The 22,826-nt window shown below is 51.3% G+C and overlaps 2 protein-coding genes across 5 annotated transcripts in view; both read right to left on the bottom strand.

Annotated features, from left to right (window-relative positions):
* Positions 1 to 586: 586 nt before the first annotated feature.
* On the bottom strand, positions 587 to 5,055 carry NAGLU (N-acetyl-alpha-glucosaminidase). Its single transcript, XM_026117820.2, has 6 exons — positions 4,620 to 5,055; positions 4,088 to 4,235; positions 3,823 to 3,969; positions 3,549 to 3,634; positions 3,012 to 3,268; positions 587 to 2,714 (listed from the first exon to the last, which is right to left on the bottom strand). The coding sequence occupies exons 1-6, from the start codon at positions 5,024 to 5,026 to the stop codon at positions 1,498 to 1,500; spliced, it is 2,262 nt and encodes a 753-aa protein (XP_025973605.2). The 5' UTR covers positions 5,027 to 5,055; the 3' UTR covers positions 587 to 1,497.
* A 2,619-nt stretch (positions 5,056 to 7,674) lies between these two features.
* ATP6V0A1 (ATPase H+ transporting V0 subunit a1) overlaps positions 7,675 to 22,826 on the bottom strand; it is a 33,410-nt gene continuing 18,258 nt past the window's right edge. For 2 of the 4 annotated variants that reach the window (XM_026117811.2, XM_026117813.2), the window contains exons 17-21: positions 20,247 to 20,354; positions 19,580 to 19,597; positions 17,476 to 17,593; positions 16,804 to 16,975; positions 7,675 to 10,070 (exon numbers count right to left, since the gene is read on the bottom strand). In XM_026117811.2, coding sequence (XP_025973596.1) covers positions 9,977 to 10,070; positions 16,804 to 16,975; positions 17,476 to 17,593; positions 19,580 to 19,597; positions 20,247 to 20,354 — 510 coding nt within the window. In that variant the 3' untranslated portion in view covers positions 7,675 to 9,976. The remainder of the gene's footprint in view (positions 10,071 to 16,803; positions 16,976 to 17,475; positions 17,594 to 19,579; positions 19,598 to 20,246; positions 20,355 to 22,826) is intronic. The other 2 variants (XM_026117812.2, XM_026117814.2) reach the window with 1 other exon arrangement.

Raw genomic sequence — 22,826 nt, 5'->3', positions numbered from 1 at the left:
AAGGGGGTCCCTCCCTCCGCGCCGCAGGGTGTTTTGTCTGGCGGCTTATCTTGGATCCACCACCCCCCTCCCCTGCCTGCGCTCGTGGCCCCCTTCGCCTTGAGGCTCTCCCAGCTGCCGAGATAAGGACCGCGAGGAGCCAGGATGCCCCTGCCTCGGGCACAGGGAGAGAGGCAGCCCCGGGACTCCACGCCAGCCGGGAACAGCCCCAAACCACCGCGTGCCAGGCACCCGCTGGTGCCCCTCTGGCACCGGCACCCTCCCCTCCCCAGGGCTCTGCTGGAGAGGGCAGGCGGGCTCAGCAAGGCCACACTGGCTGCTCGCGCCCTGCCTTTGCCTCTGCATTTTCGGCATACCGCAGGCCACAGGGGCATCGCTTGCCGGCCCGCGGGAGGGGAGCAGCTTGGCGCTCGGCACGGCGCTGCGCCGTGGCTGCGGCTCCCAGCCAGCTGCGCCCAAGGCCTGGCCCCGCACCTGGCACGCAGACCTCTCTCACTGCTCCACAGACGTGGGGTAGAAGAGCAGCTCTCAGACCCCTCATTTCAAATGAATTGAGGGCACAGAGGCACGCAGGAGGCGAACAGCATTCACTGCCCAGGCGTTTATTGCTCTGCAGGCTGGAGCAGGGCAGGAACGCTGCCCGTCAGCGCCCGCCTCCAGCCCCTCTCCCGGGCAGGCGCGCCGACGTGCAGCCTCTGCCCGAGTCCCAGCGGGGTGGGGGAAAAGGCACGGAAAAACCCTGCCCTGAGGAGCAGAGCCCCAGGGTCTATAAAAAAGTCTGTAAAGTCTCTTTCCTTCTGTACAAAAGGCACGAAATGCAGCAGGGCGCTAGCCCCACGTCCCCAGGGTCACAGCGGCCAGCAGCCGATCGCAGCACAGCTCCCAGCGGCCGCCAGCACAGAGCCCTGCAGGGCACTGCGGGGCCCAGGGCAAAGAGCCGTCCAAGCACGAGCCGTGGGGCCCAGACCCACACCGGGGGGCAAAGCGCGGCTCTGCTCGTCCCCTCTCTGCCAACGCTGCCTCCAGGCAGCAGGCCGGGAGCCCCGTGGGGAGAGGCGCGTGGGCTGCCGTGCCCCTCCGTCCATCTGAGCGGTCCCAGCTCCCGCCGAGTGTCCTTCCGGGAGAGCCGGGGCAGCAGAGCCCTTCCTCCATGCCTGCGGCTCCGGGCTCCGCGGTTTGCTGGGGATCCAGCTTCACCTCCTGCAGCTGCGACCTCCTCGCCGGGACAGGCTCGGGGCAGCCAGGCAGGGCAGGCAGGGAGGGGCACGCAGCACCACGCGGGACGGGTCCCTGGGGCACAGCTCGCCCCACAGCTGGCCACCACCCCCCTTGGGGGGCTCATCCTGCCCACGCGGAGGGAACAGCCTGGTGCAGCTCTGGGCCTTCATTCCAGCATCACCAGGACACACGGATCAGGCGAGAGGCTGCGGGAGCCTTGGCACACGGGGTCCCTGCACCCCCCCCTCCTGGGGGAGGCTCCAGCGACACGGCCTCCGCTCACGCTGGTCCGGCCCGGCCCCGTCGCATGGCGCTGGGGTAGTATTTGAGGAATATCTTCTTGGAGATCTCCAGCGTGTCCCCGACAGGCGCTGTGGGGTAGCGCTTCTTGTTGTAGATGAAGCCTCTCTCTACCTGGAAGACGGCCTGGTTGAACTGGTCCTGGTGGAAGGGGCTGCCGGAGTTGAGGCTCTCCACAAGGGCAGAGACGAAGAGGCTCCAGCGCACGCCATAGTAGTCCAGCACCAGCCCCCCCAGCTGCTTGTTGGCGTAATCCAGGATGTTGCCGTTGGGCCCCCACAGCGTCACCTGGTTCCGGGCGTTCAGCTCGTACTGCTCGGCCTCCCTGTCGCTGGTGGCCACGGCACGGGCGCTCTCCAGCCAGCGGCCCAGCAGGAAGAGGCGGTGGCTGGACAGGAGGCCGTCGAGCTCCGGGAGCAGGTCGTAGACCAGCACACCGCCGGCCGTGAGCAGCTCCGGCAGCGAGCGGCTCTGGAAGGCCTGCCGGATGCTCAGGTAGTACTCGCTCACCAGCTGCTGGGCCGCCTGCCGCGTGACGTCCGCCAGGTCGTAGCCGAAGGTGGGGCTGGAGCCCAGCTCCGCGCCGGCGCTCAGCAGCAGGCGCCAGGCCTCGTACACGTCGCTCTTGTTGTACCAGACCTCGGTGTCCATGCGCAGGGAGGGCCGGCGCACCAGCGGGCTGCGGTTGTGGTTGACGCAGACCCCCGTGCAGTTGTACACGCTGCGGAGGAGCAGCCGCCAGGCGCTGGCCGCTGCAGCGTTCGGGGCTCCGTAGCGGCGCTCCGCGTAGCGGGCGACCCAGCTCGGGAGGTCGAGGGGCTCCTGGCGCCAGCCCAGTTCGTTCATCAGCTCGTACACCATGTCGTTCTGCTCGATGCCCTCAGGCACCAGCCCGGTGCCCACCATGGTGGAGTTGGGGAAGCGCCGCGCTGCGAAAGGGCCGTGGTTGATAGCCTCCACGGTGCCGAAGAGCCCGTGGTTGCCCCCGAAGTTGTGCAGCATGCACCAGATGAAGGGCTGCCCGTAGAAGGACTCGGTCCACTGGTACACGGGCCTGGACTCCGCGAAGAGGTCGAGAACGATCATCCTGCCGAGGGGCACGCCGTGCAGCAGCGCCCGCACCTGCGCCGGCTGCCAGAAGTCCGGCTGGTGTTGGAAGAGCCAGCCCTGCATCAGCCACACTGCCTTGGGGTCCGCTGGGGACAGAGACACAGGCAGTGAGGAGCCAGTTTGGGCAGACGGCCTCCCACAGCCCAGCCACGGTGGTCCCAGCCCAGCCGACACCCCGCCTGGACCCAGCGTCGCAAGCTGGCCCTTTTACAGGGGACTTTGATGGTCTGACGCCGACAGGCCCTGCACTAGCGCAACCGGCTCAGTGCTCATGCGGGGCCCCTCCGCTCTGCCCCGCAGCTGCTACCCGCCCGGCCCCAGCAGCACGGAGCTGCACGACCGGCACCCGTTCTCCAAGCTCAGAGCCCCCGGCACCGACCCACCTCCGGTCATGGACCTGAAGACGGCACTGCTGACCCTGGAGAGGTACGCGGGGTCGGAGGACAGCGGGTTCATCTCGTTGAAGGTGTCAGCGCTGTAGATGTGGTCTGTGCCAAACTCCTTGATCAGCTCCTTCAGGAAGAGGGTCCCGATGACCTGGAACATGGGGTCCTCGGGGTCCAGCAAGTAGGTACAAGAGTACGTGCAGTCAAAGTGGCTCCAGCCCCCGAGGCGAGTGGCATTCACACGTGGGAAAGCCCTGAGCCGCGAGGGAGAGACAGGGATGAGAGCCAGGGATGAGAGCCAGGATGAGAGCCCTGCGCACCCCTGGGAGGACGGGGCAGGGTCCCAGGGAAGCTCACACCGGCATGGCAGGGCGAGGAGCCCCGTGCTCGGCCCTGGGAGCGCCCTGCAGAGCCGGTCCCCAGCACAGGACAGCACAGGGAAAGGCACAGAACAGCGATTCACCAGGGAAGGAGCGTGAAGTCGGGGCTGAACAGCCCTTCGCAGTCTGAGAGCCGGTGCACGGCCGTACCTACCTGAGGACGCCCTGGGGCACGTGGCCTGCGAAGGCCGGCAGCACCGTGATCATCCCCAGCGAGCGCATCCTCTCCAGGACCCTGTACTGGGAGAGAGGAGGAGAGAGAGAGTAAAGGCAGAGGAAACGCTGTCTCCCTCCTGGGTGCTACTGACACCAGGGGAAGGGAGCAGCGAGCCCCAGGGCTCCTTGAGCATCTCAGCGTGGAAGAGCAAGGCAGCGGGGTCGCGTGGGTCTGCCCGGCTCTGCAGGAAGCCCCAGCGACCCCCCAGTACCTGCACGTAAAGCTGCTTGAGGTGCCAGGCCCGCGGCAGCGGCCCTGCCCAGCCGTGGAGGTTTCCCATGCGGTTCCAGGCCAGGAACGCCGGCCCCGTGAAATACTCGTCTATCTCCGACTGGTTGAGGCCCAAGGAGAGGTACACCTGCGGCGGGCGGGAGAGCGGAGGGGCGCAGCTCAGCGCGCCGGGGCGTGGAGGGCCGCCCCGGGGAGGGGTCGGCAGGGAAGCGGCGCCCCGGGGACCCCGCGCCGCAATACTCAACCCGCTGCCAGACGGCCTCCTGCCCCGCGAAGGCCAGCGCCAGGTTGATGCCGCTGAGGGCCATCCAGTCGATCTCCTCCTCCCAGCGCGCCCAGTCCCACCAGGCGAACGAGTAGCTCTGGGTGCAGACGTTCTGGTAGTAGCGGAACCTGGGCAGAGCGGCACGGGGGGCTCAGCGGCACGGGGGGGGCTCAGCGGCACCGGGGGGGGGGCCGAGCAGAGCAGCACGGGGGGGCTGAGTGCGACGCCCGCCGGCCCGCGGCCCCTTACGTAACGGGCCGCCATTGTCCCCGGGTAACGAGCTGTGAGCAGCCCCGCGCCAGGGCGCCGCGCGAGAAGCTTCCTCGGCCTCCGCCAGGGCCCCGCGGGGACGGGACGGGGGCCGCCGCAGCCCCCCGGCCCCGGGGAGCGGCAGGGCCGGCTCTGGCCACCGGGGCTGCTCCGGGGCCCGGTGCGCTGAGGGCTCCCGGGGCCCCGCCGAGGCCCGGGGCATTGGCAGCGCCCGGTGCCCGGTGCCGGAGCGGCGCCGTTACCTGCCGGGGGCGGTGGCGCGGATCTCGGCCGGCACCCGGGGCAGCGGGTCCGGCAGGCGGAGCTGCCTCCCGGACCAGGACAGGTGGCAGCCGCAGAGGTCGCGCAGGTAGCGGTGGAGGCCGGCGGCGGCCGCCACGCCGCTGGAGCCGGCCACGGCCACGGCCACGGCGGCGCCGGGCGGCGAGTGCACCCGGTAGGTGTCCAGCCCGCCCGCCGCCAGCGAGCCGTCCACCGACAGCGCCACGGCGGCGGCCCGCGGGCCCAGCAGGCGCCGCGCCAGCGCCCGCACCGCCGCCTCCTGCCGCGCGTCCTCCGCGCCCGCCCGCACCAGCGGCAGCGGCGGCGACGCCGCCCGGGCCGCCGCCATCATGGCAGCCAGCGCCGTCAGCCGCACCGGCGCCGCCATGGCCGCACTCTCTGCCCGGACTGGCGGCGCGCTCCGCCAATCCGCGCCGCGCCGCCGCGGGGCGGGGCCGCCGCGGGCCAATCAGCGCCGGGACACGCCCCCGTTCAGGGCGCCGCAGAGCGGAGCGGACGGGGCGGGGCCGGGAGAGGGGCGGGGAAGGGGGCGTGGTCAGAGCAGGGGGCGGGGCCGGCGTCGCCTGCGGGCTGAGCGTCACTCGCTGGGCCCTGAACCGCCCCGCCCCGCCCCGCCCCGCCCCGCCCTGCACTGCACTGTGCTGCATCCCGCTGCACTGCACTGCACTGTGCTGCATCCCGCTGCACCGCGCTGCACCGCGGCAGCCGCTGGCAGAGCTTGGTGGGGGCCTGGAAGACGCTGGAAGGACCCGGGGCTCTGGGGGAGGGAGCAGCGTCCCCAGGGACCCCGTCTGAGCTGGGCCCGTGCCCGGGTGCGCCGCGGGGCCCCAGGCGATGCGGGTGCCTGCCGGGCCGGGCCAGGCCACGGGAGGGCACCAGGAAGGACTGCCAGCGCGGGGGCCAGCGACGGGGATCGCTCCTGCGCTGGCAATTCCTTGTGGCTTTGTTGGAGGATCCAGCCGATTCCCCTTGGCTGCCCGGACTGGCAGAGGGATGGAGGTCGGGCTCACTGAGCCGGAAGAGGTGACACCATTTCACTTCTCTCCATGCCCGGGGGGAGCAGCCACCATTTCCGAGGCTGCAGATTCCCATGAGGTTTTTACCCCGGCCTGCCAGTGAGCCCTTCAGCAAGTCACGGTTTTCAGAGGAGGCCAGAACACTAAGGTGACACAAACACCAGGTTTAACAAAGGCTGGTTTAAGTTTGGGCTCTGCACATTTCCCACGGCCCCCACTCCGGGGTGCTTCGCTCCCACTTGCAGCGGTCTGTGCTGCCTGCGCGCTCCCCGCTCGGGGCTGGCACCGGGGCACGGGGCTTCGAGCCCTGCTCGTCGTCGCGGCAGCTTCCGTAAAGATCCGGCAGCGCCGGGCGGAGCGGGACGGCCGGGCTCGGCGGCCGCGGCCCCTCGGGGCTCCCCGGCCCCGGAGCGGCGGGACGGCCTGCAGAGGGCACTGCGAGACCGGCAGCGGGGACCCCGGCGCCCCGGGACGCGGCGCTCCGCACCCCCGGCCCGGCCCGGCCCGGCCGCAGCAGCCGCTCGAGGCCCCGGCGGGCCGGGCTGAGCCCCAGCCCCGCGCCCCGGCCCGGCCTCGGCGCGGCCGCTCGGCCCACGGGGAACGGGCCCCCGCCGGGGGCTTTCACGCTCTCGGCCTCCCGCAGCCGCGCGGGGAGGAGGCAGCGGCGGAGCGGGCAGGCGGCAGCAGGGCCCCGCGGCGGGAAGTGCAGGCGCGAGCAGCGGGCGCAGGTCCTGCAGCGCTGCCAGGGCCCCCGCGCAGGCCGGGGGCAGCGGGGCGCCGAGCTGCACCCTGCAACGCTGACTCGCCCGGGGAAGAGGCACCCGCAGCCTCCAGCGCGGCGGTGCAGAGCTCCGCGTCTCGGCTCCCCGCGGCCCCCGGCCTGCAGCAGCGCGGGCTGGGCGCGGAGCCCGGCGCCTCCTTCCCCGGCCGGGCAGGGCCTGCCCTCCTCACCCCCGAGGCCGCAGAAAGGCTGGGGGGCTGCAGCGCTGCCAGCTAGCGGCAAGGGCTGGCCCTGTTGCCCCACAGCACCGGGGGAAGCCAAACAGAGCCATGGAAACGGGCAGAAATATTTTGATTGCACACGAGGAGTGGCTGCGCCCCAGGGACTGGTGCAAGAGAGCGGGGTAAGGGGTGAGAGGGGAAGAGCATCCCCTGGCCACAGCTGGCAGGAGCGAGGGAGCCGCCTCCTCATCACAGGAGGGGGGAGGGGAGGGGAGGGGAGGGGAGGAGAGGGGAGGAGGAGGCTGCTGGCAGCAGGCATCACCCTGCTTCGCAGGCCGAAGGAGCATCCAGGGCCCCAGCCCGGCTCTCTGCCTCCCCTGCCCTGGGAGAGGCTGCTCCCTGCTCCCTACATTAGGGGCCTGGAAACTTATCAGCCTGCAAGAACTTCAAAACCACAATCGCCAAAATCCCCCCACAAACCTCCCTTCCGCCCTCCCACGCGTGTGGAAAAAGAGCCTCATGCAGCGCAGCCTCGCAGGAAAGGCCTGAGCAAACACGGCGCTTCCCGGCTGGGAGCCCCGCGCGCCGAGGGCCCCCGGGAGCCAGAGCAGGGCAGCGGCCCCAGCCCAGCAGTGCCAGGAGCCCGAGCTGCTCTAGTCCTAGGGAAAGGGCATCCACAAAAAACAAGGGTTTAATTAAGCCTTAGTTTTTCTTCCTGCATAAACACATATTTCATTAAGTTAAACTTTGGAGGAGAGGGTTTATCTGGGCCGGGAGCAGGTGCTGGAGCGAAGCCTGCTCTGCACCAGCTGGCTTTAGTCCAGTCCATTAACCAGGGCTTGAAAAGGACACGGACAATTCAGCTGAGCCATAGCCACTCCAGTCTCATTTTTCGAGCATGCGCTTCTCTCACGCCATCCCGTCTAACTGGCCCTCAAGCAGGAGTTTAAAGTCCATGCTCTCCCCCGAAGGCTTTTTGGGCTCTGCTCAGAACCAGACTTCGAGGGAGCAAGGTTCAGAGAGCTTAGGGAATGACAACAAAACGAGACCACACCACTTGTAGTACAGTTAATTTAATTCATACAGTGACTATCAGTAATGCATTTCACCTGGGCAGCAGGACGGGTGTCACTGCTCCACCTGCAGACTACGTTTGATTTTGTCTCTCGTTTTGCAAACATCATTGTAAACACGCAGCGAAGTTTGCCTGTAAACACAGTAATCACCGAGCAGCTGCCCAAGCGCAGTGCAAGGATGGCACAGCCCTTGCCGCGTGTGCTCGCGCGTGGCAGCAGGGAACGCCGCTCCGGGGGGTTGTTCTGCCCCCCACGTTAAGTGCAAACACACATCTTTCTCATGTCATTTTAAGCAGCCCTGCACCGCCTGACATTTCCTCTTCGATTCCAGGTTAAGATGATTCTCATTATATTCTAATTTTTCGTACACAAATACTATAGATCCACTGTGACAATTAGACATGACAAAGTTGCACACAACACTAACACACACACACACACACACACACACACACACACCACTGCTCCTGCAGCTACATCAAGTTGGGGAGGGCAAGAAACTATTCACGTCTTGCATGGGAGAAAAAGCAACAGCTACAGCGGAGACATACAGCTGAGACGCCGTTTCCATGAAGACTATTTTGACAAGACTCAGCCTTCTGTTCTCCCTTAAAGGGCTTCTTAGAAAAGGAGAATACAATTGCCATGACAACATGTCACAGGTATCTCCGTGCTTACAGTAACTGTTTGCACTGAGGTCAAATCTACGTGGACATTACTCAGATATTTCAGAACCTCTAGGACTTTACAGGCTCAGGGTTTTGTTTTTAAACACAAACCCCAAGAACTTCCACTGCCAGTAGCCAGATACCCAAGGTGACAGTTTGCAACACCAAGTTCTTCCCTCCTCCATATCACCATAGTGCAAGAATTACAATACGGGCTTCCTTCAGGCTACCTACAGATAATCCTCCCTTTAATGTGCAAAGAAAACTATTATTTTTTTTCCATTCCAGCTAAACAAGTACCCTGGTTCCTTTTGTCTAGACAGCCATGGACTCGGAAGCAGAGTCCAGCTCTACACAACAGGAAACAGAATTTGAGGAGCAGGATCCACGATGCCGGGAATGAGCTCTCCAACTGCACGGCTGGCAACGAGGTGAACGACATGAACTCAGTCAAAAAAGAAATGCCCCCACCAAGACCCCCACGTGCACGAGCACCCGGACACAATGGGGACATGTGCTAACTGCTACAGTTTAAGAAACACCAGAACACCCACCAATGCCTATTACACCCAATTTATACTATTTCTGTCCAGTGAGTGCCCAATCCTTCTGTCCACGCTGCAAGTCCGGTTTTCAGACTGATCTGTGCACAGACCGGCCGCAGGGTGCCCGCCCGTGGGCCCCCCAGACTGCCGCGGCAAGGCAGCCGAGGACTCTGTGCTCGAGCCCCCCGTTCTCACCGCAGCAAGCCTGGCAAGCGCCGCTCCTCCAGCTCCTGAAGCAGAGCTGGAACAGGCAAGCAAGCTTTCACTGCTGGCCACAGGGCTTCATCTGGGGTACGAACATGCAGGTGCGCAGCTAAAGGGGCATCTCCTCTCTGCCAGGAAAGGAACAGTCTTTTCTGCAGGGAGAAACCAGGCCAGGAAAAGATGCTGCCCCTTCATCACAGCAAACGGAGAGCCACCATACACTTATCTGAGGCTGAATCATGCCCCTTCGAGCCATGCCCAGAGTTCAGAGAAGAGCTGAATCCCAGCAAGGGATAAGACATTATGTTTCTGCCAGATAAAAACACTGCACACGTGGGTTAGAGGTAGGAGAAGCGTGCCCTGGATCGTAAGCTGCCCAGTGCTTGTGATTTGTTTAATCAGAGGCAGACATAGGATCCATATGTTTAAAAAAAAAAAAAAAAAAAAAAAAAAAAAAGAAAAAAAAAAGAAAGTTTCTCCTCTGAGCAGCAAGCTTTATGCAAACTGAAGCTGTTACGCCTTTTTCCCCACATCTTTCTGCCCACTCAGCCATAGCCGCATTTTTCCCATACTGCTCTGATCAGCCTGCCAGGAAATTCACAACATGAGAAATACACTATTACACATCAAATCCAAACACTTCATGCACTTAGTATCTTCAGTGGTAAACTTCAGGAAAGAAAAGCTTTGATCCAGTGTCGCTCACTACCGACGGATGTCAAAGCTCTTGGCTTTGAAGCTCCATGGTAACACTTGAGCGTGCTGCAATAAGTTATTGTCACTAAGGGAGGATTACATGCAACTCGGACACACGGGACAGGGCTAACCACAGAACAAAGCTTAACACTGCTCAAGCTGAGGGATCTCTAGTCATCAAATTTTCCTTCACGGATGGTATCAAACGAGAAAGGGAGAAACTTGAATCCAGTGCCAGTGTAGAACTTGTTCTGGAATTCAATCCTGAAAGAGAGGGAAGAGTGGTTATTCATTAAAAAGGCAGGTCTCAGGTGCAAGTTAGAGATTAGCAAGGACTCCATTAGAAAAGCATCTGTGTATTGACTATAAAAAATTAAACAAAGCTTTAAAGAGAAAAAAAGAGTGTTAGAATGTAATGCATCTATTGGCACAACAAATAGATTTGTGTTTGATGTTTCTCGAACAGAACAGCGGAAGATTGTCCAGGTACTTTGATCCTGCCCTCCCCCCGCGGGGGCAACGTAAAGGCAACGATAAAAAGAGGAACTCCTTACCTGCACCATCATTTAGAAGCACCCAGAAGCATGCAGCAGGGCAATGCATTTCCTATAAGATCATATTACTAAAGTTTACGTTTTAGTTAGAACAAGCCTTGATTGTGTGATGCTGTGGTCAGACTTCCTCTAATAGTTACTTTTGTTTATTTACTTAAGCATATTTGATTTAGCCCTGAATGACTACTTCTGCAGAGCTAGGGATGTGCTTGTTGTCTCAAGCTGAGCATCAACTTCGCCTTGTCTGCTTGCTTCCCCTAATGAACTAAGTTTAAAAAAAGAATAACTCTGGAGAACTGTCCAATGGTCAGCAACCACCAAATAGGGAAATGAAAAAAATAATTCCATGGTTCACAATAAAAACAAGCACAGTGTTTCCCTGAGGCTCATGAGAAACACTTTCCATTACGTGGTTCACTTAAAAAAAAAAAAAAAAAAAAAGTCTCTGGAGGAATCAAGCAACAGCAAGTCTTACAGCAATTCTAGAACAATTCAGGATAAGTATTTCTATGAAATGTAAAAAGGCTTATTTGAATTTTTTTTTTCCAAATCAGAAATCATGTCAAACCCCAAAGCTGTTGGTATTTCAGCTGGCAAATAGTATTTTCCCAACAGAACTCGGGAGTGAAGCTTTCAGAAAAACAGCTTTTTCCTAATATGTTCTCCTGTCTGTTCACGCAGATAAGCACAGAGCTCCATGCAGAGGAATCCCTAGGATGAGCAGGATTTTCCATGGGGGAGGAAAGGCTCCTCGCCAAGACACTCCAGTTTTTCAGGAACCCTGATAATCTCCATAAGTATCCCGTGACTAACTAACTATTCGGTAAGCGAAGGCAAATAAGAGGGAGAGGGTTGAGTATCTGAGTCACACAGAACCTACTGTAAATGAAATGTCAACCCGATGATTAACTGTTCCAGCATAGGCTGGCCATGACATCTTAAAGCTCCTCTTGGACACAACTGATCACAGCTGGACACCTCTCAAGCTCAAGAAGAGGCTGTTGTAATGTTAGGGAACTAGTGAAACAGTTTAACCAAATGCTATGAACTAAAGTTTCTGTGTGCTTCTCCTGCAATAGTCTGCAGGTATGCCCAGAACCCAAGGTCTGTTTTGTTATTAGACACTTGCAAACTCCCAGAATCACCAGCTGGCATGTGTACTAGCCCTATTGCAAACTTTGCACTGTGTCTCTCATTAGTAATCAAGTTCTGCAGAAGATTTACTAGATAGTTAGCACTGCACTGCAAATAAACAGCCTGGAAAGCTTCTTGGCAGTTTGCAGTAAAGAAAACACACTCTTTGGCTTTTTCGAATTAATAATTAAGTGTTTGTTGGAGTGTAGATACATGGGTTTTTCCAGCCAAACAGAATCACAGAATACCCACATTGCTTGGAAAACTACACAGCTCACAATCCCATTTGGAAGCAACTGAAGAGCCATCTGTTGAACAGAAAATCTAATTTTCATTTAGTACAACTGCAAATTCCTACTTGGTATTTGTATTCTTAAATGAGCGTGTCGATGCCTTAGGTAGGCAGTAATTCAGAGTGCACCTTAAGCGGGGTAGCCTACAGTACCCCTTACAGCTACAAAATGACTGGTGTATTTTTGTAGAGATTGTTGTAGTTACTCTTTCCCAAAAAGGACAACAGTGCTTCATATGCAATATCATGGGTCACTCCATCCTATGCTTACAGGAGACGGCCTTTTAAAGCAGCAGGGCGCTGTTATGGCCACATTAAAGATGAGCCTCAGGCTCATGACCTTTACAAGCAAAACAAATAAGATTCTAGCGAGTGGGTGGGGAGTGGGGCTTTACTACTCCCACCTCCGCTCACTGGATTCCCAGCAGGATGCAGCTCCAGCACACCCACGCCTCTCGGAAAGCAATACTCCCCCTCCGGCGGCAGAACGCCAGCAGCTCTGCCAGGGCAGAGGAGGGCCTGCCTGTTTGTCAAGCCGCAGCTAACTTCTCAGTTTACAGCCGAGAACAGCCGTCTGCACAGCACCACGTAATTGCTGCTTTTTATTTATTCTGCATGGTCGTTTGAGGTTTACCACATTTGTTGTATTTGAAATCTATTTTGATGTCACTGAGCAGACCCACAGAACTCTCCAACTTTGCCACTTGGAACAAAACAGGCATTGCGTGACAGTTTCTTGCCTTCAACTGCATCTAACTTTGCATAGCTGAAAGGACTATTCTGGATCTATTTCACTGCCTCAAAAGGGCTGAGTGCCTTAGCACATTCTGCGAATGTTTACGGATCAGTGGCAAACAGCTCAAGCAATGCATGATAAAGAAAAATCACGCTTGTGTATGTCTAAAATATAGCCACGACCGAAGGGGAGACATCTGCCAGGGAGCTGTTCTTGAACACAGGAGGGAGAGAACAGACTGAAATCTTTAGCAAGAGCAGATGAATACAGTTCTCCATGCTTACCAAACCTATACCGCTGTGTGGCTGGGGACCTGCTGTGCACATCGATGGACATGGCTTTCATGCTAATTTTGAAGCAAGTTGGAATTTCCTTTTAAAGCCACTCCTAACCATACTGGCCCCCTCCAACACTTCTAGAGCATAGAGGCCTTCTTATACTCCTACCAGAAAAGGAAGAGCTTTGCAAGACTCTGTTCTATAGCTTTAACATAACAGTGCAAGAGTTTGGAAAAAGGTTAGCTGAAAAGGTTTACTGTACGGAAATAATCTCTTACACTGAGGGATGGGAGACTGGCTGAGAGAGACAGACAAACACTTGAATAAATCTACATCATGATGGTCCTTCAGCATCATTCTCTCTTGCATAGTGAAATATGAACCCCAACACTAACTTCTCTGTGAATTAACCTGATTTCCTTTGTATTACGCGTGCTGCTATCCATTCTTTCCAGCTATGGCCGGGTCTTGGAACAGGAGAAGGGCCCTCAATTGTCTACAGGCAGGAACATTCCCCCCCAGCGCATGGTCCCTTTGGTCTAGGGACTTTTTCTAGGGAGGAAAGCTTTCAATTCCAGCTCAGGCCTAAACCTGAGCCTAAAGTATTGCATCTACAGGAACACATCTCCACCGAAACAGTATTTCTGCAATTTGTGACGTTAGGACCCCACTACTTTGCATTCAGTTACAAATTTCTCCTATTGGATGAGGTCTACTTTGCCCACATTAGAACAGCTGACTAGCTTAAAATAAGATGGTAAGTTACCTCAATCTAAACAGTGATGTCAAACTACATTACTGAAAAGCAAATGCAAAGATAAAATATTTTAAGAACAAAGATGTTACAATCAAGAGGAATTAAAAGCACAATGCAGGTTACAGCTCAGACTGCTGTTGAGTTTCAGCAGACCTCTGATACACAAGACCGAGATTTTGGCAGCACTTAAGAGTTCTTCCTCCACCCTGTACCACCCCCGCAAAAAACCCAGCCTGCTGAAAGAATGCATGTTTTCTGAAAAAGCACAGAACAAATCCTCCTCATTTGGGAATGACAGGCAGACCTCATGGAAGAATATGTAAGACACATATTAAATTACTTTTCCTTTCCAGGAAGACTGAACCACCCACACCTTTAGCATTCCAGATAGGTGACTTCTCCCACTGCCGCAAAATCTGATCTGCTCTTCCCAGGACAGCTGTATCTGATTTAACACCCCTTCCCCCCCGGCCCCCCCAAAGAGAACACCTGCCATTGGAAACGTACTGATTTCATGTTCAGACTAAAAAGGAGTGTTAACAGTATGTTGTTTTGAACAATTTTAGAGTGCCTTGTTCTCCACTGTGATAATGAAAACCCAACAAGCCCAAAGTAATTTCAGCATATTACTTGCAGTCTGAAATATTGCTTTAAACTTGCTTTTATAACCCTAAGCTCAGACAGATTTTCTCTTAGATAGCATAAATTAAAATTTTACAAGCTCAAAACATATGTTTGGGGAAAATATGACTTCATTAAGAGCTTTAGTGCTGCAGTTCCTCAGCAAGTACCCTGCAGTTGTTTTGCATGGCAACTGTTACATGTGGTTAGTGCTGTTACTGAGCTTGGTTTCTCTGTTTCCCTGCCATTTCAGTTACATGCCATCTTCCCTTTACACACTTCCAAGACAGTTTAAGTTTACTGTACTTTAAAGATAGGCTGGCAATGTGAAAAGTCTCCTCTTGGCTGAACTGTGAACTTGCGGTTCACACTTGTTTCAAATGCTCTGTAAGTGCAGTCTGTGCTTATTAACAAAAGACAGGTATCTTAGGAAAAATATCCTTACTTATCTTAGGCTATGCCTTCACGAAAAAAGAAGAAAAAGAAAGCACCACCACAACTAGCGTTCACTATGAAGAAAAGGCATTCAAGGACTGCTCATCTGCTATTGTTCAGAGATGTGCCACAAAGCACCGCAGTTGAGAGAAGCAAGATTTTGAAAATTAACCACAAATTCACAAACAGCTGAAGATCAGAAACACCACACACGAATTAGGGCACTGTTTACTCTCTGCTCTCCTCGGACTGTTAGCAGTAACATAAGGCAGGGTTTGCAGAGTTCTTTCCTTCGCGCTGATGCAATTGTGAAGCACAACAACAGCAGTATGAGGATGAGGAAACACCATCCAGTCAGCAAGAAGTTCTGAAGCGGCTGGTATGAGGATTTCTAGGCTGTATGCCAGGAAAAACAGAAGCACCATCCAGCAGCCATTTTCAGCAGTGGCCCCCCTAGGACGGGCTCCCTGTCTGCACAAGATGGCTACACCCAAGAATCGCTGTGTGAATCTCGACTCACTTGATCTACGGGATGCAGGTACACCGGGAAGTCGCAGTCTGCGCTCAGGAGACTGTTGCTGCAGAGTGCAAAAGGAAGATGTTTTCCTTCCCCACAAATTCAGGAAAGTATGAAAACGGCTGCAGCTATCTTTTTCTTCTTTTTTATCTCTGTCAAAAATTCAAGATGACACTGGCTTCCTTTTCTACTTACAGAACTATTTATTAAAAAAAAAAAAAACTGCTCAGAACAGCCTCTCTCTCCCATTTAAGCAAGGCAAGATATTTCTTGTGAACTTCACGGAACTTCACTTTGTTCTTCTGGCCTACCAGGAAAGAAACTGCCAAGAAGAGATGGCAGCAATCAGAACTCTCCAGAGGAGAGGTACAGACTTACTCTTCCTCAGTGCTATAATTTACTTTCAAGAGAACTCCTAGAGGATGTGCTGCTGCTTTGGTCACACCAAGGCACTAACCAGATGCAATCTGAAGTGGAACAGTAAGCGCTGTTACACACGCATTACAGAAAGCCCTTGAACACTTTCCATGCTTGTGTGCAGTGATGAGTGCACTAGTGAGTAACTCCTCCTTCTTTCCTGGCTGTCTGCATACACAGGAGGTTAAGGATCACAGGAAAGGGGCTAACCAAGCAGCAGCCACTAAACAGGAGCAGTAGCACATGGCTAATATTCCACAGCACCCCAAAGGGCAGACAAGCAAAGTTGTCCCTGTTCTATACAAGCTCTTATGAGGAAGAAAAAGACCACATGCACCATCCATCATCTAGCAGATAACAGTGAAGAACGTGCTAAAGATGTACAGTTCAGGAATCAAGTGCATACAATAGCTCATAGCTGAGAGATTTTAAAAACAGCTTATAGAGCTCAATTTGAACTGATCTGTGAGTTTGTAGACCCAGATTTTGCCTCTCAACTGTAAAACAGCAAAATACATTCATTAAGACCCTATTTAAGACTGGATTTATTATCCCGTTCAGAAATCTGTATAATTTCCTAAGGTACTGAAATTTACAGGTGAGCATTCCTTTTCAGAAAACTACAATCTAGATGTACTGATTTGTAATCTCATTTTACTGCTTGTTCCTTCACATTTCCAATTCAAACAGTCCAATGATATTCAGCTTTCCTTGTAAAAGAACAGACTAGATATGAAGGAAGTGGTAGTCAGTCACTATTGTGCATTAAGGAAAACAAATGTTAGGACCAGGCAACAGACCAAAGGGCAGAACAAAAAAATCCTACTGAAAGCCACAAACACACTCATCCATTTGCACAATCCTCCTTATCCCATTGCTCACACAGCTTTAGTTTAATTTATTTTTTAAGTGCAAAACAGTTACTCCCCACAATTTCTAAGCAAAGTTTATGCATGTAAAAAGGAGAGAGTGTTATATTACTGCGAATAAAGAGTGAAGGCTGAGTCTTTTAAAGACTGTGCTGTCAGAGACCATCTGCTGTAGGACATCTAGATGTTTAGATAATATTTGTAGCACTTCTGAACATTGCTGATCTCAGCTCAGTATTACCCAGTACTCTGATTTTATAGACTTAGCTTCACTGCATAATGATCAATACAACTTTCCTGAAGATGGCATTTCTGCAGATAGCCCATCTGATGGCAATTTTCTTGCTGTGAAGAGCTTTGAAATTTCTGGGCATTCCAGTTACTCACCAGTGCAAGCGAAGAGCATGGAGAAAAGCAGACAGGCCCTCCATGACCAGAAGAATTGCTACTGTCAGGGTAGCAAAGGCAGCAAATATGAAGAAGAGGCCAAAGCCTCCACCCAGACTCCTCACGCTGAGGCCGATGTGGATCACCATGGTCCACAGCACCTCTGAGAGCTCTGTGAAGAGAAAACGGAGGAGATGGCACATTTCAGAGCATTCAACCAAAAACGAAGGGTTACAGTTTACTTATAAAGCAAAAACTAAAATCAGTTAAACTCCCCACTCCAATGAAACAGTGTAAATTTTTCCCTCTACTTGGGAAACTTGAGAGGAACAACAGCTTTTGTAGCCCAGTACTTCAGGACCATTGCCTCCAACTGTTGTACACGGTGCAGGGAAGAGTCCTTGCTCAGCAGCCATTTGCTTTATTCTGTGCTTTGAACTCCATCTACCCCCTCTAGATCCAGGCAGCTTTTAGGAGAGTACTGCGTAACTAGACACTGGTGTTTAGACCTAATTACCACCAGCTGATGCACACACACATCCCTGTCCTGCTCTAGCAGCACCTGACACTACAGAGTGGGGAAGTTACTTGCATTCCTGCCTTCATCTAACACCTTCGTCCAGGCTGATCTATGACACTGATTCAAACTTCCGCTTTGGACAGAATACTCACGTGCATGGGCTAAGCTGAGAGCCCAGAGCCTCAAGTAGGATGCAGTGTTTGAAATGCACCCCAGGCAGTATTCAATGGTGTGGATAGCCTGGTATACCACAGTATCACCAAAGTCAAACTGCAAAAAGAACACAGAAAATAAAGGAAGTTGCAAGCCTTTGTCAGCAGCAAGCGCTGGCCAACTTAAAAACGAGCATACTACCTGGTGCTACTATCTAGGACATTATGTCTGAAGTCAGACACTGACACCGTCTTCTCCTGGTTACCTTAACATTGATTGTTTACTTTAGCATGTCAATTTTATATATGTACTGATAATTGAACTGTCTTATCTTGCTAGGTTTTGTAGAATGATTGTCCACTGCTGCACCTTGAATATTATTGTTTTCACATTCTATTGTATTAAAGTAAGATATTTTAAAATCAGCCACAGACTTTGCCAGGAAAAGACTGTTCAGCAACAAGATGGTATTTATCTGAATTCACGGGTAAATTGTATGTATTTCTACAAAAAAGGAGCGAGTATTACAAATATTGCTTTTCTTTATACAAATAACAATAAAGCCCAAGTCAATATTGTGTATGTAGCTTTGCTACAGGATCAACAGGAGCATCTTGCAAGATAGGAACTTGCTCTTTTTGAAAGCAATAATAATGCACAAAGTGATCTTGAAAAAGTCACATCTGTGCACCATTCATTGGCAAAGTCTCTGTGCATTGGTAATTTTTTTGAAATAAATGAAAAGAACTCGCAAGGAAATTAATCGTGTAGGACACTTTCTTATGTTGTAGCTTGGGAAAACATTCCCTGCATTTTAGATTTAATCCATGCTTCAGAAACTGCTCATATTTAAGTTAAGTGAACACTAAGTTTTAAAGACATCAAGTGATTAGTGTTCTAGACATGCACAACAAGCTATTTGTATTCTTATTTCTCCCCGGTATATCCAGGGCAATAAATATTTCAAACAACTAAGTTAAATCGGCTGTCAAAAGCCTAGTCCTCTCTCCCACAGAACGTGAACTGCAGAGTTCTTTGATAAAGCCTGCCTCAGTCAACAGTACCACCTCTCAGCACGTGGCACATCAGCATACAGAAAATGGAATGTGATAAATATTTAAACAATGACCACTTACAGCTACACGCAACTGCTGGAGAGCGTGACCGCTTATGCTAGGGAGTGGGAGAATGAGCAGGTCTGCTTTGGCACACAGTTGGTAGCTTTACACATTTTTCACGTGTTTACTGATATAGGTACACCAGCATCCCACAGACAGGCCTATGCATGATGGATTTCTAAGCAAAACCACTTTCAGCATAGCTTACAACAGCATCGTTGTCCAAAGTACTCTAATTTCATGGTATTTATATTTTTTGTAAAACAATTGGTTACCTGATAGCACTGAAACCTATAATCAGCCCTCTCCCTCAAAATACAAGCTCCAGAAATATCAATGATAGAAACAAAGAACAGGCTCTTTTAATTCTCAAATTAAATACTGACCAAGCTTAATAGTATTTGCTAAAAGCATTCCTTTAATACTCATGCTTGTTACAAGTGTTTAGGAATGAGCAGTTTCTCAGAGCAGAGCCTCTCTTTTACAGAAAGATACCGGCTATTTAAGTTGTTGAACTGTTTGAAACTGGATTTATTCATGTCTTGCTTCATTTCTTTACTAACAATAAGACCAGTATCATTTTTAAAACGGAAGATAGCTTGAAAGAAATAATAATCTATAAACAGTTTATAGTAGCGAAGAATTACCAATGACACAACATAAGGCAAATGAGACTTGCTTCTTTAAAAGTTTAGAAGTATAAACTTCTCAGTTTCAGACCTCTGAATTAACAGCTTTCCAGGAAAACTAAGATAGATCTGCAGTCAGGGGATGGTAAGACAAACAAACTAAACAGATGAAGTAATTAAAGATCTGTTAATGGAGGTAACGTTGTATGAGGAATTAAAAAATGGCTTGTAACATGTAAATAACTCGATCTTTTGGAAAACAAGATGTCATGACATAACGTTTAATTTGTCATGTGGTTTACATCAATGGGAAACATTCCATATACACATGAATGCAAAGCTGGCTGTAGTCTTACCACCTCATCCTCTGTAGGCTTGAAAACATAAGTTTACATTTAGTGCAGTGTCTCAATCAACATCATTAATCATGAACACATTCAAGAATTTCCTCCTGAACATGACACGGTAAAGCAGTAACACATCCCATGCTCTGCAGAAACAACATAATGCTGGGGAACTGTTGGAGGCTTCAGAACGCTCCCAGCCTAAGTGAGGTTAACTCCTTTTTCTTCTCTACCAGCGGTAAAGCAAAGCAGTTATTACCCTCAACAGTCAAGTAAACAAGATTTCACTATTTCAGAAATACAGCACTTGGATTTTGGCTAACGCTGGAGAAACAACTGAGTAGCACAAATGCACTGTACTTCACTCAGAGCATAAGCTGAATAAGCCATCTGGGAGTACTGTGCAACTCTTGCTGTGTAGCCTATTAGGTGATGGTTCTGTGCAATGAGGGCAGACAAACAGAGCCACATGTCCCTTTATCTGCAAATTACAGTTTCTTTCCTGAAGTCCTAGGAATAACCAGAAGATGTCTATAATACTTCACTGCTATGAAAATATTTCACTGAAAACATTCCTATTTAGTTTTAAGAACTTGGAAATCAGGAGATAGAGGCAAAAAGCCAGCACCTTCTGCCACCAAGTGCATTGGCCTGAGACAGAGGATAGTCAGGTGCTTACCTCTTCCCCTTCTTCAGAATGGGTAGATAACTGGTCATGTTGAATGATCTCAGCATCTTCCTCAGTTGGTCCGTTGCCCACCCGGATCCCACCAAAGTTGTGTGTTCCCTAATATATGCAGAAAAAGAAAGAGCAAAGTGTTGTTAATCGTTTACTGCAATAGTAGGTGTTATGACTCCAAAAGCAGCAGCAGCTCACAGAAGAAAAAATATTAAGGCCCAGGTGAAAACAGATGTACAACTCTTTCCCAGCTTGAATGGGAAAGATGCTCATTGCTGCTAGGGCTGGGGGGGAAAAAAAGTCTGTCTGAATGAATACTTGATATATTTCTACAAAGTAATTGCAACCCTGAGTAAAAGCCACACATCTCAAGAGGACACGTGTTGGAACTGACGTGCAACAAACCAACACTGTGCCTGGCAGCTGTTGGACAAGCACTTAGAAACTGACTGACACACCACTGCTGTTTTAAATGAAACAAGTCAAATAGAGGCAACTCAAAGCAGAATAGAGTGACCCTAGTGTGTGTCACACACACACACACACACACACACACACACACACATACACTTGCTCCCCCCCAACAGCGTGTCAGGAATATTGACATCACACGTGGAAAATCAGACTTTCCCTTACCCAGAAGTTTTACATTGTGCAAACAGTTCCTTTTATAGACATTTGTTCTGACATTCAACATCTGAGACAGCCTCAGCTCTATTACACTTTTAATAGGAAAGAATAATCCACGAACCATGTTGAAACTTTGCTTCTAATGTTTTCTTCTAATGTACTCAGGAGTACCTCACTTGGCAACTGTAATCATTGCATAATTATGTCTGATTTATGGCAGGCTTCTCCTCCTCCATACTGTCTTACTGCTACCAAGAAAGGACACAACCTTTCATCATCTGACAGCGTCTTCGAGCAGAGCTTTCAGGCATCGCGAATGCATGCTGGACAATGAAGGCCTAATTTGCACATCTCTATTTTTGGAATTCTAATCAGCAAGCAGCTATATGCATGGCACAGCAAGATTTCTGTTTCCTTCCAGATGTCCCAAAGACAAAAAATGCTTTTGACTGACCTGAGGCACTATAAATCGAAACCTTTGAGACTGACCCACCTGGGGGTAAACTGAAATGCCATGAGTGGAAATAAATGCCTCACATACAACTTTAGCATTGTACCGGGAACATCTGTGACACGGAATGTAAAACAGGCTAACTCAGAACATTAAGACTTCATAAATTTAGGGATGACTGGACAAATCAAGGACGCTTAAGATTCTATGACCTGTCTTTCACAGCTTGTAGCTGTAGTATACCAACAAAATGGCTGCTGAGTGCTTAAGACTGAAATTCATATAAAATGTGAATTAAAGATTGCATCAGGTTGCTTCTAAAAAACAAATTAAGCAGACATATATACTATGAAAATAGAAATAAAGTGAAAGAAATAAATTAGAGTACAATTGTAGGTAAGACATAATATCAGCATTTTTGAAACATTGCAAGTTACTGATGATCATTATTAGTATTCTATTCCTATTTCTAGCCTGCGTGGATTTGTTTTTATACAGCTTTTCCCTCATACTTAACAATCATTTACTTCATATTTCTAACTATACCTCATCCAAAGATCAAAAAGATCTTCACTCAGAGCTTCTTCTATTCTGAAATACACTTAATACCTTGGTTGGATCATGCACAAAAGATCCATTGTCATTTTTTGCGCTTTCTGTAAGGCTGTTTAAAAGCTCATGATGGAAACATTGGCCAATACCTAAAAAAATCTGCCTCAAAAGTACTTCTAACAAGTCAAGTGCATAGCTTGCTTCAGACAGTTTGTGAAATTTAAGCTTCCCAGTTAGATAGGCAGCACTAACAACTAGAAACAATTTGAAATATGCAGTATTGGTGAAAGGACAAAGGTCTGAGAGCTGCTGCAATCTTCACTCCTCTAGAGAGCTTTGGGTATAGAGGGCTGTCTACAGGTTTAGACACATAAATAGATACACCTACTACTAACAGGCTTATTTGAGCACAACTGTTTTATAGTAGTATCAAGTCAAAAGTGTTTATATGGGCACAGATGCCAAAAAGTTAGTAATTATTGATATGAAGCTGTTGGGAGGCCATCACGTTAAGCATGATGTTGGTAAATACATAATGCAAACAAAAATGCTTCAGAGAGATGAGTCTTGATTTAGCTTAAACAAATATGCAAAAACAAGAAGAAAAAAAGGGAATTTAACTTAAGGGAATGTGGTAGCAGGGTATTCTTGTGCTGCTCTGCAGGTTTTGACTTCACCAACACTCCTTCAGAGAAGCGTGTCTGCATATTTAACTACTGTGCATATTTTATGCGCATATTCAACTACTATTCTTCGGTCAGGCAGTTCTTCAAGAATGTATCAGTTTTGCTGAACTTTACTCTTTCCAAGAGAAAGGCTTTCACCCTAAAGGTGCAGTTGTCATTCACTTATGAAATTCAGATACATTCTATACTCTCTTGATAATTAGATATATAAAGCCAACTCCCATCTTTAAATCCATCACGTGATTTTTAAATCCACTCACT

This window comes from Dromaius novaehollandiae, chromosome 22, assembly GCF_036370855.1.
Source record: "Dromaius novaehollandiae isolate bDroNov1 chromosome 22, bDroNov1.hap1, whole genome shotgun sequence".
In the NCBI taxonomy this organism is placed as follows: Eukaryota; Metazoa; Chordata; class Aves; order Casuariiformes; family Dromaiidae; genus Dromaius; species Dromaius novaehollandiae.
This window is presented reverse-complemented; position numbering and strand designations above follow the sequence as displayed.